This window comes from Alternaria ventricosa (assembly GCF_023758065.1).
Source record: "Alternaria ventricosa strain BMP 2768 chromosome Unknown scaffold_4, whole genome shotgun sequence".
NCBI classification, from domain to species: domain Eukaryota; kingdom Fungi; phylum Ascomycota; class Dothideomycetes; order Pleosporales; family Pleosporaceae; genus Alternaria; species Alternaria ventricosa.
This window is the reverse complement of record NW_026055684.1, coordinates 2,051,773-2,066,300: the sequence shown is the minus strand read 5'-3', so window position 1 is coordinate 2,066,300 and position 14,528 is coordinate 2,051,773. Positions and strand designations below refer to the sequence as shown.

Below are 14,528 nucleotides of genomic sequence, written 5' to 3'. Positions count from 1 at the left end.
GACAGAGCTGAGACTAGACATGGTGGATACGAGGAGAGCTTGGGGAGCGGGCTTGAATGACAGTGTAGTCCGTTGAGGCCGATTGGGAGCTGCGAAAAAATTGGTAGGATAAATGGGAAAGACTTTTTTGCTGACCCAAAGTAACACCGAGAACGTATGCGACGTCTATAAGATGTCCTGCATTGCCGGCCTTCATCCAGGCTTCCTTCGTCGAACGTGTTTCGGTCGCAACCTCAATCCTACAGGCACAATTGCGTCGACCCGTTGAGCTTGCATCTGCGTGTCTATGAAGCTTTCATAGTGTAGTGGATCAAGTACGTGCTCCAGGGCCCACTCTGCGACGTCTTCAAAGCTTCGCGTGGCTGGTCTGATATCTCCGTGTACGGATGGTTGGGCGCTATTTCGACCAAAGAGGAAGCGCTAGTGCGAGTGCAGATGTGGCGCAGCCCCTGAAGTGGTCTGTTCTTTGGCGAACACCACGAACGTCTGGGTCATGAACAGTCGGGCAGAATGCAAGACCAGCGTACGGCATATCTATGCATTCCATGAACCACCTCTGGTATGCTGGGAGCAGAAACAGATGAGGTACTCTCAAGAGGCGTGTATGGGCTCATTCGCCGCAAGGTTTACTTCACTATTCGCGTTCCGATCCACTCTACTTCCGCAAGCTGACTCTACTGCTCGACAGCTTACACGAGCTTCGCTCTGACAGTCAATGATCAGCCGAACTGAACGTGCGTCAAGAGGACGGGATTTTTCCAAAAATCACGCTATTGGACACGCATTGGCCACAAGGTCTAGAATGGAGTGTTAAAATAGACACAGGGATCTTATTGGACACTGGAAGCACATTTACCATTCTTACCTTCAACTCCTACAGACAAGCTCACCTTTGACAGCGTATGCCGGGGTATCAAGCTTTCTGCCAAGTCGGGAAAGGCACACTCAAACAGTGCCCTTACTCCTCCTCCTGGTCCGCCGTTGAGGGGTTCAGCATGCATAAATGTACGTTTGAAAACTCGGTGAGCGGACTTCTGGTAAGGCGGAGTCTCACAAGTGTCGACTAGAGGATAATTGCACGACCGCGTTCAAGATCTCGACGATGCCCTTCCTTTCAGATTTCGTGCAGCTCACGATAGATCGGCCCAAATGGTACCGTATAACTCCGAAGCTTGTACTCCGTATTCGTATGTACATTTGGGTCGACCTCTACCGAACGGTATGCTCATGCATTGCGCACGTGTCGCATTCTAGAGCTCACCACCCTCGGATTCAGGGTACCAAGTAAGCAAGCGAGCGGCAGACTCTACCGTCCCAGTATCTCAGGGGCGTGTGTCTCTCAGACCAATCTACCCACTGGGGAGTATATATGGACGACGGTGTCTCGCAGTTCATGTACTCATCCACATCTTCTCTCTAATCATCAACACCTCTTTCCTACACTCTTTTTTCTTTTATTATCTCACCCCAGTCATTCGTTATACACGATCTTATTACATCTAATATCTAATTTTAACAAAACCCACCATCACCATGAAGTACGCACTCATCTTCGTTGCCACTGCCGCTGCCCACGAGGCATACGGTGGATACGGTGCGCAGGCAGAGTCCAGCTCCGTCGTCAAGCCGAGCACTTCCGCAAAGCCCATCGGATACACGACTATCGTGCCAGGCTATGGCAAGCAGCCGGTCACTGTGACCACTCAGCATCAGCCGTACCCCACCTGCGTGTCCCCCGCCTATGGTGGCAAGGACTGCGCCAAGTGGGACGAGGATGCCTACGTGTCGACTGTCATCAAGGACTACGACAACAACTACGCTACTATCACCAAGACCGCGCAGCCCGTTGTCGTCTACCACACCAAGAAGACCATCACCCACTCCGCTACTGCAACAGGCGGCTACGCGGCGCCCACTGGTCTTGCCCCTAAGAACGGCACTGACGGCTGCTGGTACGAGCTGTACGAGAAGATTGAGTCGGTCCCATACAACCAACTCGGTCCTCACGCACTTCCCGGATACCCCGGTTCCGGCCTTTACAAAGAGGGCGAGCAGAAGCAACCCGTCAATGTCAAGGAGTACAAGGGGGGAAAGTGGTCTGAGTACGTCCACGAGTACTCTTACGGTACTCCTAAGCCTGAAGTCACCACTTACGAGAAGCCCGGTATCTACACTGTCCCAAGCAAAGACGTCACAGTTGAGCACCCCGTCACTTACCCAGCTGAGGCCACAAAGACTGCGAAGGCTGGCGAGACATGCACCTACGGAGGCCAGTACATCGAAGCCAAGCAGACTGGCTACATCACGGGCGCTTACGGTGCCTACGAGACAAAGGTCAACGGTGGCAAGACTGTCACCGAGACAGTGATCAAGCACACCACAATTTATGCCTCCACCACCGGCAACTACGAGGTCGCGAAGCCCACCACCACCGTCTACGACCACGACACCGAGGTCGCATACCCCACCGCTAAGCACTACGAGGCGGGTGTCTACCACCATGAAGCTCAGACTGTCACCATCACCAAGCCTGGACAGGCCTACACTTGCGAGTACGAGCAGACCAAGAAGCACGAGGCCACTTCAGCACCTGCGAAGAGCAGCGGTCATGCGGCCTATCCTACCTCTGCCTCCGCTCCCGCTCACGACAACTCATACGGCCACAACAAGCCATCTGCTACTCCTAAGCAGCCTACTGAGGGTGACAACAAGTACCCCTCGTACCCCGCCGGTCCCATGAACGGACACTCATCCTCAGTCCACGAGGCCTATCCAGCTTCCACTCCTTCTTACCCCAAGAAGCCTACTGAGGGCGAGAACAACTACCCCTCTTACCCTGCCGGCCCAGCCAAGGGTCACTCCTCATCTTCGGTTCAGGAGTCTTACCCAGCTTCCACTCCTGCCGGTGTCTACTCCAAGCCATCCTACAACGGCGACAACGCCTATGGCAACAACGGAAAGTCTACCATGGCCACCGTCTCCACCAAGGAGTACCCACACCCGGAGTCCACCCCTGCTTACGGCACTGATTCATCAATGATGGCCAGCTCCACGCCCTGCGAGAGCAGCACTGCTTCCGTTACACCTGCTTCATCGTCCGTCTACAGCGCTTCCAGCCCCGCTGCTGTCAGCTCTGTTCCTGCCTATGGCACTGATTCGTCTGCCGTTGCCAGCTCTACCCCTTGCGAGAGCAGCACCGCCTCTGTCACACCTGCCAAGTCCTCCAGCTACAGCGCTTCCACCCCCGCTGCTGTGTACTCCAAGCCCTCATACAACGGCAACAACGGTTACGGCGAGAACGTCAAGTCGACACTCTCCACCATCTCTACCAAGCCTTACCCTGCGTCCACTCCCGTAGAGCACTACCCCGCGAGCGCCAGCTCTACTCCTTGCGAGAGCAGCACCGCATCCGTCACACCCGCCACACCCGTCAGCTCATCCGTCTACAGCGCTCCGGTCTACAGCCAGGCTACCCCCAGCCCAGCCAAGTCTTCGTCCACCAGCACTGAGGTCTACAGTCAGGCTACCTCAACTCCTTGCTCTTCCTCTGTACAGTCGACCCCGACTCCTGTCCAACCGACTTCCACTCCTGTCTATGAGAACGCGTACCCCGCCGGCGCCACCTCTACCCCTTGCGAAAGCGACAAGCCTTCCGCTACTCCTGCTGTTCCTGCCGCGTACACCCCTGCCCCTGCTGAGGGCTACGGCAAGACCCAGACTGGCTACTCCAGGCGTAGTGGAATGAGCCAGCGCCGCGCTGCGCAGTAAATTTCTGTTCTTCTGTAAATAATTTCATTGTGTCAAAGATGTGTTGAGAGGTAGTTAGAGGGTGATGATAGAGTCAGTAGATGTGTGTGTAGGATTCAATGAGAAGTCTTGCATCAAATTGCCTAGTGTCTGTGTAAAGAATATGCGCTGGTTACCATGTGGTTGAGCTGAGAAAGTGGAGACTCGCTGGTTGTTGACGTCCACGTGTTGGTCGTGACCTTCGAAAATACCACATCAGACTTTAGAACGGCTGCTAATCCGAACGAAACACGGGGCTAACTATTGACAAGGCAAGACTTAGCGAGCTGGAATTGGTGTTGCATGAAGTGGGGCGTCTAACAAATGCAGGAAGCTGGGTCAAAGCGAGAGCGGGGTTCAATTGCAGCTTCCAACGATGCGATGTTCGATGTGTCGAGACGCCTCATCCGTGAGTCCTGGACACATTGTTGAGGATATAAACGATAAATTTGGGCGATTTTCCATCAAGCATTCTTGGTCCAACGGTAGGATAATTGCCTTCCAAGCAATTGGCCCGGGTTCGAGTACGTTCCATTCCACATCCATCATCATCAACACCTTACTAACATACGATAGCTCCCGGAGGATGCACAGCTCCTTCTCACGATTGCAACGTTGACTACTTTTTTTTTTTGCGTTTCCGAAGTCTAGTTTCGACTTTGCGATTGACATGTCTGCCGCGAACTAACTTTTTTTTTGATGGTTTTAGATGTGAAGCCCTATTGAGATATTCTAAATGTGCCCTAAAATGTACCTTGAATTTGCTATCACTATGTATGTGCTGCAGGCCTAGAGCTGGCTAAACTCTTGGGCGCAACACAACAGTGCGGGGTGCTGCCTTTGTTATCAAGCACCATCTCGCTTCTGACTTGTGGCTGATTAGTTAGCAACGCAGGCCATCAAAGTGGGCAGGCCTAGAGCCATTGCTTGGTACTCGAGAGCTTGTTTTTTAACATGAGACGTGCACATCAGTTCAGCTCGCATACTGGACTGATAACACGTACGTTGCCGTCCTGGAGGACACGGATTCCTGCAGAACTTTGCAGCTCCGTGTCAGTCCAACGCAACATTGTGTAACAGCTATTGATGATCTCGCTCTACTCCGACGTTACCAGCGTGCTGGATAGAGAAGTAGTAGCTGGCACATTGATTGCACAGACAAGCTCCAAAGAGCACGACCTAACCACTCTGGCGGGGACAAGCCTTCGCACCCCTCAAAACCGGTGACCCCAAAATCATGGTTCAGAGGCATATCATCTGCATTGATTGGCTTGCGGCTAGCCCTATATCGCCATCGGAGCCTCTGATGGTCTGGCTCTTCGGCTGGATGCGTTGGCTTTGCAGTGCACTGCGGGGCTTCAGACGCTCGCTCCGAAGTGGGGAGTCGGTGAGCTCACCTGAGGAACATGGCGAACTGGAGGCCCCGCCTGAAGTTTAAGACGTCTGATTGGACGCCATGTTGCGAGATTGTAACAAGTCACCGACATCTTGATTGAGTTGCGATATGCGCCAAGTATGTGCTGAGGACACACATGAAAGGAAATGACGAGGATGTTTTGCGGCGCAGGTATTATATAGTGTGCTGACAGCCTGACCTTTGAGCCTCACACCTGGCGTCTGCAGTCATCCGTCGTCATCTTCGCCTGCAATACGCTACTACTCTTATACATCGAGACGAATACGACTCTGCAAACATCTCTTGATCTCTTTGTGAAGCCATCAACATGACTTCCCACAATCAACCCATGCCGCCACCAATCCGGACAAACACTGTCGATTCGCAGAAGTCACGGTCGTCGTCGGGCCAAACATCTCCACCCTATTCCCCAGCATCACCAACGGCCCGCGCAACAGCTTCACCGACCGAAGCATCTTTCTTCGGCGCCATTTCAGCACGCATCCGCGGTCGCTCGCGGAGTCGCTCTCGTGGAGCTACGTCTCGCAAACGCTCCAAGTCGCCCATGGTCATGCCACCCGAGCAAGCACCTTACTCACAAAGGCATGCTTCCGCTACAAGCCCTATCAGCCCGACACGACCAACCGCAGGACCGGTACAGGGTGACAGACCTAGCATACAGGCTGCAGGTCGGCGAAGCACAAGCGGAAGCGACCCATGGAAAGGACGGCATTCGAACGACTGGCTGTTCAACGGGTACTCGCTGACTGCTTCGGCAAAAGAGCTGGTTCAACGACGGAAGTAAGCAGTATGGTTGGCTGATAGTACTGCTGGCGGTACGACGCTCGCTAGCGGGTGTCTGGCAGCGTTTGACGAACGTTACGAAGGACGATAATGATATGGCTGAACGGATTTGTTTCGAGGTTAGCGGGTTTACTGGGAGGCGAGCAGGGCAACTGGGCAGATGGCGGCGTTGTTGTCGCTATCTTCACTCGCGTTCTTACTGTCATTACCTTGGTTGTACATTAGCTTTAAGCATGCGATTTGACGTTACCATACCGAACGCCATGTGTCGCATGCCGTGATGCCACGTTTGTCAGATGTGCTCGCATGCTAGAGTGGCGCGGCTCCACGTTGAACCATACCTTGGTACCAAAACCAAACAACAGAGTCGTTCGATGCCAGTAAAGATGGTATGGCATGTCAGAGAGTTCGGAGTGGATTTGCGCAGCTCCTTTACATAATCAGCCCTACTGACTCGCGGCGTCTGCTCCGGTCCCGCACCTGCCATGCCATGTATCAGGTACCAAACGATCTCACCGCTGCAGTGAGTACCGTCATGTCTTCCTGTGCTCTGTGCCTCTGCGATACTCGCGACAAACACGCGACGATGATATCGACAATTGATACGCGTCGTTCGGAATCCGCTCGTCGCCATGTCCTATCATCGGAGTAACGACATGATGCCCCAGGTAGCCTAATCTGCTGCATCGAACCCCGAAGGATGACCCACCACCCCTCAGTCACGCCGCCTTGAGGTTGATCATCGTTCGGTACAAATATACGCATTCCGAGCCCGGGGGGTTATCGTTCGTCACACCGCATCGACTCATCCTTCAGTGCTGGCACCGAACAGTTCACGTATTTAAGAGTCAATCGCAATCCGTTCCGAATCTCCAAACCTCCCCCCGCTACCTTCCCCAATCCTCGAACCCACCATGAAGCACGAACGCGCCACGCTTCCGACGCCTACTTCGTCAGACTCTTTCTGGCACAGCGAGCCGAATGAGTTTCTACTGGGTCATTGTACGACAGAGGAATTGCCCGCCGAGGCTGACATCGTTATCGTGGGATCTGGTATAACCGGCGCAAGTGCTGCGAGATATCTTTCGGAAGACGAAAGGGCTGTTGGCAAGAGTATTGTCCTGCTCGAGGCCCGAGAGGCATGCTGGGGCGCTACAGGAAGGGTAAGACGACTGCGTCTATACTTCGTACTCAAGTCGAACAAAACATATGGCGCACACTTGCTGACGGTCGCGCAAACAGAACGGTGGTCACTGCCAACCTCTCCTCTTCGACCGAAGCAGCGACGTCGCTGAATTCGAACTCAAGAACGTTGCCGCAGTCAAATCATACATCCAAGACAATGGCGTATCATGCGAGTGGCGCGACGTAACAGGCTGCCGCACATTCTGGACAGAAGGTGCAATGAAAGAGGCTGAGAAGGAAATCGAGCATCTCAGGGTGGTAGCGCCCGAGATCGCACGCCACGTCACGATTATCAAGGACAAGGAGGAGTTGAGGAAGCATCGCGTCTCGCCCGACTGTGTCGGAGCGACGCTGAGTGAAGGAGCTGCGAGTTTGTGGCCATACAAGCTGGTCACGTTCGTCCTCAAGAAGCTTATCAAGACTGGCCGCCTCAATCTACAGACCAAAACTCCCGTCACCGAGATTACCTCGTCAGATGGCACGCACACCCTCCACACACCCCGCGGCACCATCAGCAGCAAGACCGTCATCCTCGCAACAAACGGATACACATCAGCTATATTGCCTCACTTCGCCGATCTCATCGTGCCCTGTCGTGGGGAAATGTCAGCCCTTTTCCCACCTGAAGGATCGACCCTTCTACCAGACTCGTACGGTATGGTTGGGGCTCTCGGTCAGCCAGAAAACAACGACGACTACCTCATCCAGCGCCCATTCGAGGGCGTTCCAAACCCCGGTGGTCATCTGATGTTCGGCGGCGGCCGCGGAGCTGGAGACTTCCCAAGCATAGGCGTCTCGGATGACAGCGTGATTGACGAAGGTTCCGCTGCATACCTCCGCGGTGCTCTATTAAAGGTTTTAAACCTGGGAGGGCAGACTGAGGGCTTACATGAGCTTAAGGCTGCGGCACAGTGGACTGGAATCATGGGATATTCTCGTGACGACCACCCATGGGTGGGCAAGGTGCCCGACAGAGACGGTTTATGGCTGGCCGGCGGATACACAGGACACGGTATGCCGAACGGTACATTATGCGGCAAGGCAATTGTCGATATGGTACTGGGCGAAAGCGACGGCAAGGACCTGACCGCCGTGCACGAGGAGATGGTTCAGAAGGGAGACATCCCCAAGAGCTACATCATGACAAAGGAGAGAATTGACCGGGCAAGGCAGATGCTTACGGTACAGCAACAAGATGCGCAGGGCGTACACATGAACGGTGTGGTGTAGATCTCAATAGCAATATTATTCGCTCTCTCCGCATTGGTGTACTCGTATTGCGATTTTTGAACGTGCTCATAGCATGAGCCTGTGATATACGTATAGAGCAATGCTCCCGGCCGTGGAGCCATCATCACTATGTTTTGTAGCACAAAGATGCCCTATGAATCAATCGGCATGCGGATGTTAGCGTCTAAGGCGTCCACGGGTTACTCCGCTTCCAAGATTCCCCCACTGGGATACCAAGCCCGGCCGATTACCAATGCCCTACTTTCCATGGTTGCACTCCCACAATGTCTCGAGTACACAGGCCAATATCAGCATTAATCGCGAACAGTCAACATAACTATAACACGGCATCATTGCCCGTCCAACGTCTCATCTTCGTTGACCAGTGCACCTGCCAATACGGTCCCTTACTCCAACCTTCAATATGCCAGCAAACTCACTCCCCTCAAAGGTCGGAGTCATCATCTTCCCCGGCTTCCACCTACTCGACTATGCCGGCCCCTTAGATGCCCTCAACATCCTCTCCACCGACCACTCCCTCACGCTCTGCACCATAGCCGCAACACTAGATCCAGTGCCAACCCAGAACAGCTTGCAAGACAAGCAAGGCTCCCAATTCTCACAGTCCATAATCCCGACTCACACATTCGACAACGCACCGGATGATCTGGAGGTGCTGCTCCTCCCAGGTGGTCTGGGATCGAGGGGACCGGAGAGCGACAAGTGGATGAAGCCACAGGTCGAGTATCTCAAGAGATTGGATTTGAGCGGCAAGGGAAGTGTAAAGTGGGTTCTTACTGTTTGTACGGGGAGTGAGATATTGGCTAGGACTGGCTTGTTAGATGGTAGGAGGGCTACGACTAACAAGCGCGCGTTCGGCGATGTAAGTGAACCGACTTGTCATCTCCTCTCCTCACTTCGGACTCGTTACTCACTCTTCGGCAAGGTCAAAGCCAAACATCCGAATGTTGAGTGGGTTGCAAAGGCTCGTTGGGTCGTGGATGGCAATATCTGGACGAGCTCTGGTATTTCGGCTGGGATTGATGTGACATTTGCGTGGATTGCTGAGGTATTTGGCGAGGAGACGGCGCAGTATGTGGCAGATCGGAGTGAGTATGAGAGGAATGTTGATGCGGGGAATGATAGATTTGCTGAGAGGTGGGGAACTGTGTAGTCAGGTACACGATATACGCATGAAGAGTGAGGGCATTACTCTATGGGCACAACGAGCATCACCTTGCATAGTATCTCTGGTCAGTGAAGTAGTTCATGTCATGTGGAATTAGAAAATCTTGTCTATAATAAATATCGCTATGCTGGAAAAGCTATCAAGGTCGTAACGCTAATATGATACGGAGTGACCGCTGCAACAGACGCAAACATCTATACATCTAAGACTGTCGATGAAGAAGGGGAAGAAGAGAAAATCTACTTGCGGCTGCGGAAAGCAGCGAAAGGAGGGAAGAAGTACGCGGGGTGGAAGCACGTCAGCACCGTGCAAGCAATAGCCAACATCCTGCATCATAAATTAGTATAATGTCTTTGCGGCAAGAATTGGATCAGTGGAACTTACATTCCATCGAGGAGCAAGAACTCCTTCTCATTCCTCATGAGCGAGTTCCCCCATCCACCAGCCATCTCGGGCAAGCGGTAGATACACCTGATAAGCACAGTTGTGTACGCGAGGACGATCATCCAGCCAAACAGCTTGATCTTAGCCAGGCGCACAGTTCCTGTCTCCTTGTCCATCTCGTACGAGCTCTTCTCGCCCATAGCCTGCTGGTTCCTCGCCTTGCGGTACCGGAACACGTAGACGAGGACAAGACCACCACATACCGCCATGGTGACGACCTGGAACGCAATACCGGCGACAATCAGGTTGTTACCCGCGTCGATGAGCGCCTTGTTCGTTGTGCCACCCGCAGCCGCCATACCACCACCGCAAGCCTGGAGAACGATAGAACCGAAGTCGCAACCGATGAAGATCCAGGGATAAAGACGCGGCTTGAGCAGCGAATGTTGCGGTCCACAGTACAAGACAAAGTGCTTAAGCGTGAGATAAATCGCAGCAGCAACGAAACTCGGACCAAGGACCAAGCAGCAAATCTGCAATTTGAATCCAGACTCGCTCCATGGGTTGTCGTTCATGATAACACGGCCCGCATATCCCGCTGCTTCGAGGAAGGTTCCAACGGCCAGTGCGGCAGTGTAGGTCCATGTGCGGCTCAGAACACCCACGACGAGCGTGCCGATGCAGAGGATGCCGAAGAGGGCGCAGAGGAAGGCGTTGGCGCCTAGATTAGGGCGGTACCCGTAGAGCGTTGCGAAGACGGGGCATTCGGGGCTGACTTCGAGACATTGGCGGAAGTTTCCTTTGGGCCGGTCTTCTTGTGCGGATACGACGACGAGGAGTTGCGTTGCTAGGGCCAGGGCGGCGATGAGGCCGGTTCGTGCGTGGGAACGCATGGGGGGCGAATGTGCAGGGACGGAGAATGCAGACAACGATGGACGACGAACGAAGATGTGGGATTACCAGAACGTCTACTCTACAGTAGAAGAGCAAAGATCCAACACGAACGAAAACGCGGGCGAACAACGTGGGTAGGTGGACTAATTAATCCCAGCCCAGCAGCGCCCTCCCACTCGCAACAGCCTAGCCCTTTATCATGCACGTAGTATACCCACCCACCGTATACACCGTGTTTGTACTGCCAGACGGCGCCTCTAATCTCTTTTGCCTCGCCAGAACGGAGAAGGCTCTAAGCGACGCAAGTCTTGCCGTGCTTGACCGCGCGCCATTGGCTCAAGGCCGCGGCTCCACCCAAAGTCATTGACGCTGACGCCTTGGCCTCGTCCGATGCATCTAAGCGAGGGCGTGTCGCGACCCGGCGTATGGGTCGTGTTGCGACGTTCTTGTACCCGCGGACGCCGTTGCACCGTTGTCGACCGCACGTGCTGAGATAAGGATGGGGGCTCTGCCTTCCGTTTGCGGTGGCGGAGTGCGAGGCTTTCGCTGCTGCTTTCATTCTGCATCACATGGAAGGAGGGCCTGTGGATGATGGGGGGCTAGTGGCTTTGGGGGTGTGGCGTCGTTCGGCTTTCGTTGTCGGGTTGCCGTCTTCCCGGTCGTTTCTTCGTTTATCTTCCTGTTTTTCGTTTCGGCTGGCGAGGCTTCCGTCTCTAGTGTTTTGGAGGGAACACTCGATGCTGTTTGGTTCTTGGGGCGAGACTTTTTCGCACGCGCACGCGCATGACGGGCGTATGCTTACAGTGTGCAGGTGGTCTCTATGATGAGTGGTTGCGTGACAGATGACATGTAGTTGCTTACTGGTAGATTGCGCTAGCCGACTTGGCTTTCATGACCGTTGCTTCCACATGCGCACTCAACGGTCGCTTTCTTCCTCACCAATCACTATCCTTAGTCGGAATATCGGGGCTTATGGCTTCCGCTAGTCTTCACTGCGACATATTTGAGGTATGCGACTGATCGTATTCGTGATTCATATCAATGCTACGTCTTCAAACTCCGCCCAATGCAAATCCCCCTTCAATGAAGCACCCAAACTCCCAATAATGCCAGGAATCAACATCTTCAGCCTGCCACATCCTCAACCCTGACCCACCGCTCCTCCAAAGCAAGCACAACCAACTCCTTTACGCTACCCAGGCTCTCCTCTCTGCCCAGCGCGACAGGACACAGTAGTTCGCTGACATTCTGCAACACCTTATACATTCTCATGGCCTTCTTCTCCACTTTCTTGTTATCCACCTCGCCATGTTTAGAAAGGACAGGACGAGAAGAAACGTGGTGTGGTGCGGAAGAGAGAGCAGCGAGGTGGTTGAGGAGTTTATGCAGTAGAAAGTGCATCCATACGAGGTTAGTCTTGGGGTGAAAGCTACGCCAGACGTCTTCTTTGGGCTCCTCTTTCGTTGGTATCGGTGCGACGTCGGGTACTGTTTCCTCGCCATGTTTCCTGGGCGATCGCCGAGGCATCTGTGGCTCGTCGTCGCCTGAGTCGAAGCGAATGTGCGTATTCTTTCTAGGTGAGCGGCGGGGCGTGACTGGCGCTTGCTCTGGCTCTTCCTCTTCCACGTGTTCCTCTTGCGGTATATCCAACGGCTCGTATTGTAACGGATTGTCGAAGAGTGCTGCGCCGCGCATATAGCGGTAGATCTCATATTGGTACTCTTCACTTGCATCGCCTTCGAAGAGCGCGGGGTCTTTGTTGAGATCCAGATAAGCGACGTCGACCATCTCCTCACTCGCAGATGCGGCCGTGGAGCTGGAAACATGAGACATAACAGACGTCCTGCGGGACTTGGATGATGAGGCGAGGATATCTGCGCGCGACAGGGTGTAATCGATGACAGTCGTATCGAGGCCAGTGAAGCGGAGTTTGCGTCGCAAAGGGTCTTTGATCGAGGGCTGCAGCACGTCTCCACCTGAACGTGAAGACCGAACGCAGATGTTGCCGAGATGCAAGTCACGATGCTCGAACTGGCACGCTTCTTCTGCCTTTCCTACGCTGATGGCTACCCCCCAGAACACGTCCCAAGCTTCCCATATCGACGACATGCCACCTGTCTCCATAATCTTCTCGACATCCGTACCAGCGTCTTGCATCTCCACTACAGCCCAGAGCTGGTAATCGTCGTAACTAGTCTTCTTACTGGGATCGGGGAATTCACTCTTCTTTCCGCGTGGCCGCGCCTTGTTCCATTCCTTCCACGCATCGTTGAAAGAAGCTGACGGTCTACCTTGCACAATCGTGAGGTCGCGGAAGACGGTGAATCCAGGTATGTGAGTGAGATTCTGAAGGAGCTTAACCTCAGAAGCAACATCATCAACCTGAGACTTGTACGCGTCGTCCTGTTCACGCTGCTCCATCTCTTTGTCTAATTGCGCTTCGCGATCTCGAACCGCACGAGTGTGTAGCTGGCTTGGTAGGGGAACTGCTGGTGGTGTCTTGAGCGCTACGAGTTTGAGCACAGACTCCTCCTTGAGACCATTCGCAGGTGATATCGCAGATAACCGGTATACCTCTGAGAACGATGCCTCTGCAATTTTGGTAACTTGGAAGTGCGGCTCCAGCTCATCTGACCACTCCTGGAACCCTACAAGCTTCTTTCTATCACTGAGCGCCAGTAATGGCGAAGCATAGGCGGTGTATATATCTTCAGGTTCAGGTGTCGGCTCGGGCGTAGGAAGGCATGCTGCTTGCTGCGTCGAGGCTGGTTTTGAACGAGCTGAATCCGTTGGCACTGGAGGCTTTGCAGGTGTAGCTACTATATCCTGGGCGACGATAGTAGGAACCACGCGTTTCTTCTCTTTCTTCGGTTTCGGGATCGATCGAGCCAGTTCGTCAACGTTGTGTGAGGCATTGTGTAAGGCGTTGATGTTGCGATCGCTCAGCACCTTTCGCGGTCGACGTGGCTCTTTGAGCATATTGACTTCATCCTCCTTGGGGCCCTTGATAGATAGAGCCTGCATGCTCTCGTCCAGTGCATCTTCGAATGGGACGACATTCTCCTTTGTGGTATCCTCGTTGCGCCCAGGCTTCGTTTTGCGTGACCGCGATCGTTTCCTTAACGTACCCTCATCTTCCACAGGTGATGTTTTCTCTATCCGTAGTTTGCTCAGTCCTTGCTCCAATACTGACACATCGTCTCTTTCTGGTTCTGTTTGTCGCCGGAGGTCACGTGTCGGGCCGCTAACCGCAATTTCCTCCTCGTTCTCTCTGTGCGCAACTCCTTTCTCTGGTGACAAGAACGTTGTGAATGCAGTCCGCCCTCCATTCCTCTTCTTTCCGTATACGACTTTTGCGGGCATCTTCGAGGGCCTGAGCGAATGGTGTAGTCGGTTGTCGATTCGTTGAGGCTCGATGGAGGTGCCAGGGTTTGGAGGGGTCTCCACGACGGAAAGTTTAAGCGAGGCGTTTCCACGGCAACACCCCAACGCGTGGGCGATACTTTCTGAATCACGACATGCCAGGAGCCATCATGCGCTCAAAGGATGACGTAGTTCGTCAAATCAAGCGTTTCACTCAAATCAAGACCAGTAATAATAGCACGGCAGCGACAGTTTAGAGAAGCCTGCAAACGATTCCGCAGAATTAAAATTAAAATC

The 14,528-nt window shown here is 53.7% G+C and overlaps 5 protein-coding genes and 1 non-coding gene across 6 annotated transcripts; 4 read left to right on the top strand and 2 right to left on the bottom strand.

Annotated features, from left to right (window-relative positions):
* Window positions 1–1,533: 1,533 nt before the first annotated feature.
* J4E93_003372 (uncharacterized protein) lies at window positions 1,534–3,768 on the top strand (the record flags this gene model as incomplete). Its single annotated transcript, XM_049341310.1, has 1 exon — window positions 1,534–3,768. One exon carries the CDS (start codon window positions 1,534–1,536, stop codon window positions 3,766–3,768), a length of 2,235 nt encoding a protein of 744 aa, XP_049202192.1.
* A 486-nt stretch (window positions 3,769–4,254) lies between these two features.
* On the top strand, window positions 4,255–4,337 carry J4E93_003371. Its single transcript has one exon. It is a non-coding gene; the product is annotated as a tRNA-Gly (tRNA).
* A 2,563-nt stretch (window positions 4,338–6,900) lies between these two features.
* Window positions 6,901–8,401, top strand: J4E93_003370 (uncharacterized protein; the record flags this gene model as incomplete). The annotated part of the gene is made up of 2 exons (XM_049341309.1): window positions 6,901–7,149; window positions 7,229–8,401. The coding sequence occupies 2 exons, from the start codon at window positions 6,901–6,903 to the stop codon at window positions 8,399–8,401; spliced, it is 1,422 nt and encodes a 473-aa protein (XP_049202191.1).
* Window positions 8,402–8,825: 424 nt separating this feature from the next.
* On the top strand, window positions 8,826–9,575 carry J4E93_003369 (uncharacterized protein; the record flags this gene model as incomplete). The annotated part of the gene is made up of 1 exon (XM_049341308.1): window positions 8,826–9,575. One exon carries the CDS (start codon window positions 8,826–8,828, stop codon window positions 9,573–9,575), a length of 750 nt encoding a protein of 249 aa, XP_049202190.1.
* Window positions 9,576–9,829: 254 nt separating this feature from the next.
* Window positions 9,830–10,867, bottom strand: J4E93_003368 (uncharacterized protein; the record flags this gene model as incomplete). The annotated part of the gene is made up of 2 exons (XM_049341307.1): window positions 9,830–9,917; window positions 9,975–10,867. The coding sequence occupies 2 exons, from the start codon at window positions 10,865–10,867 to the stop codon at window positions 9,830–9,832; spliced, it is 981 nt and encodes a 326-aa protein (XP_049202189.1).
* Window positions 10,868–11,993: 1,126 nt separating this feature from the next.
* Window positions 11,994–14,231, bottom strand: J4E93_003367 (uncharacterized protein; the record flags this gene model as incomplete). Its single annotated transcript, XM_049341306.1, has 1 exon — window positions 11,994–14,231. The coding sequence occupies one exon, from the start codon at window positions 14,229–14,231 to the stop codon at window positions 11,994–11,996; it is 2,238 nt and encodes a 745-aa protein (XP_049202188.1).
* Between the last annotated feature and the right edge of the window lie 297 nt (window positions 14,232–14,528).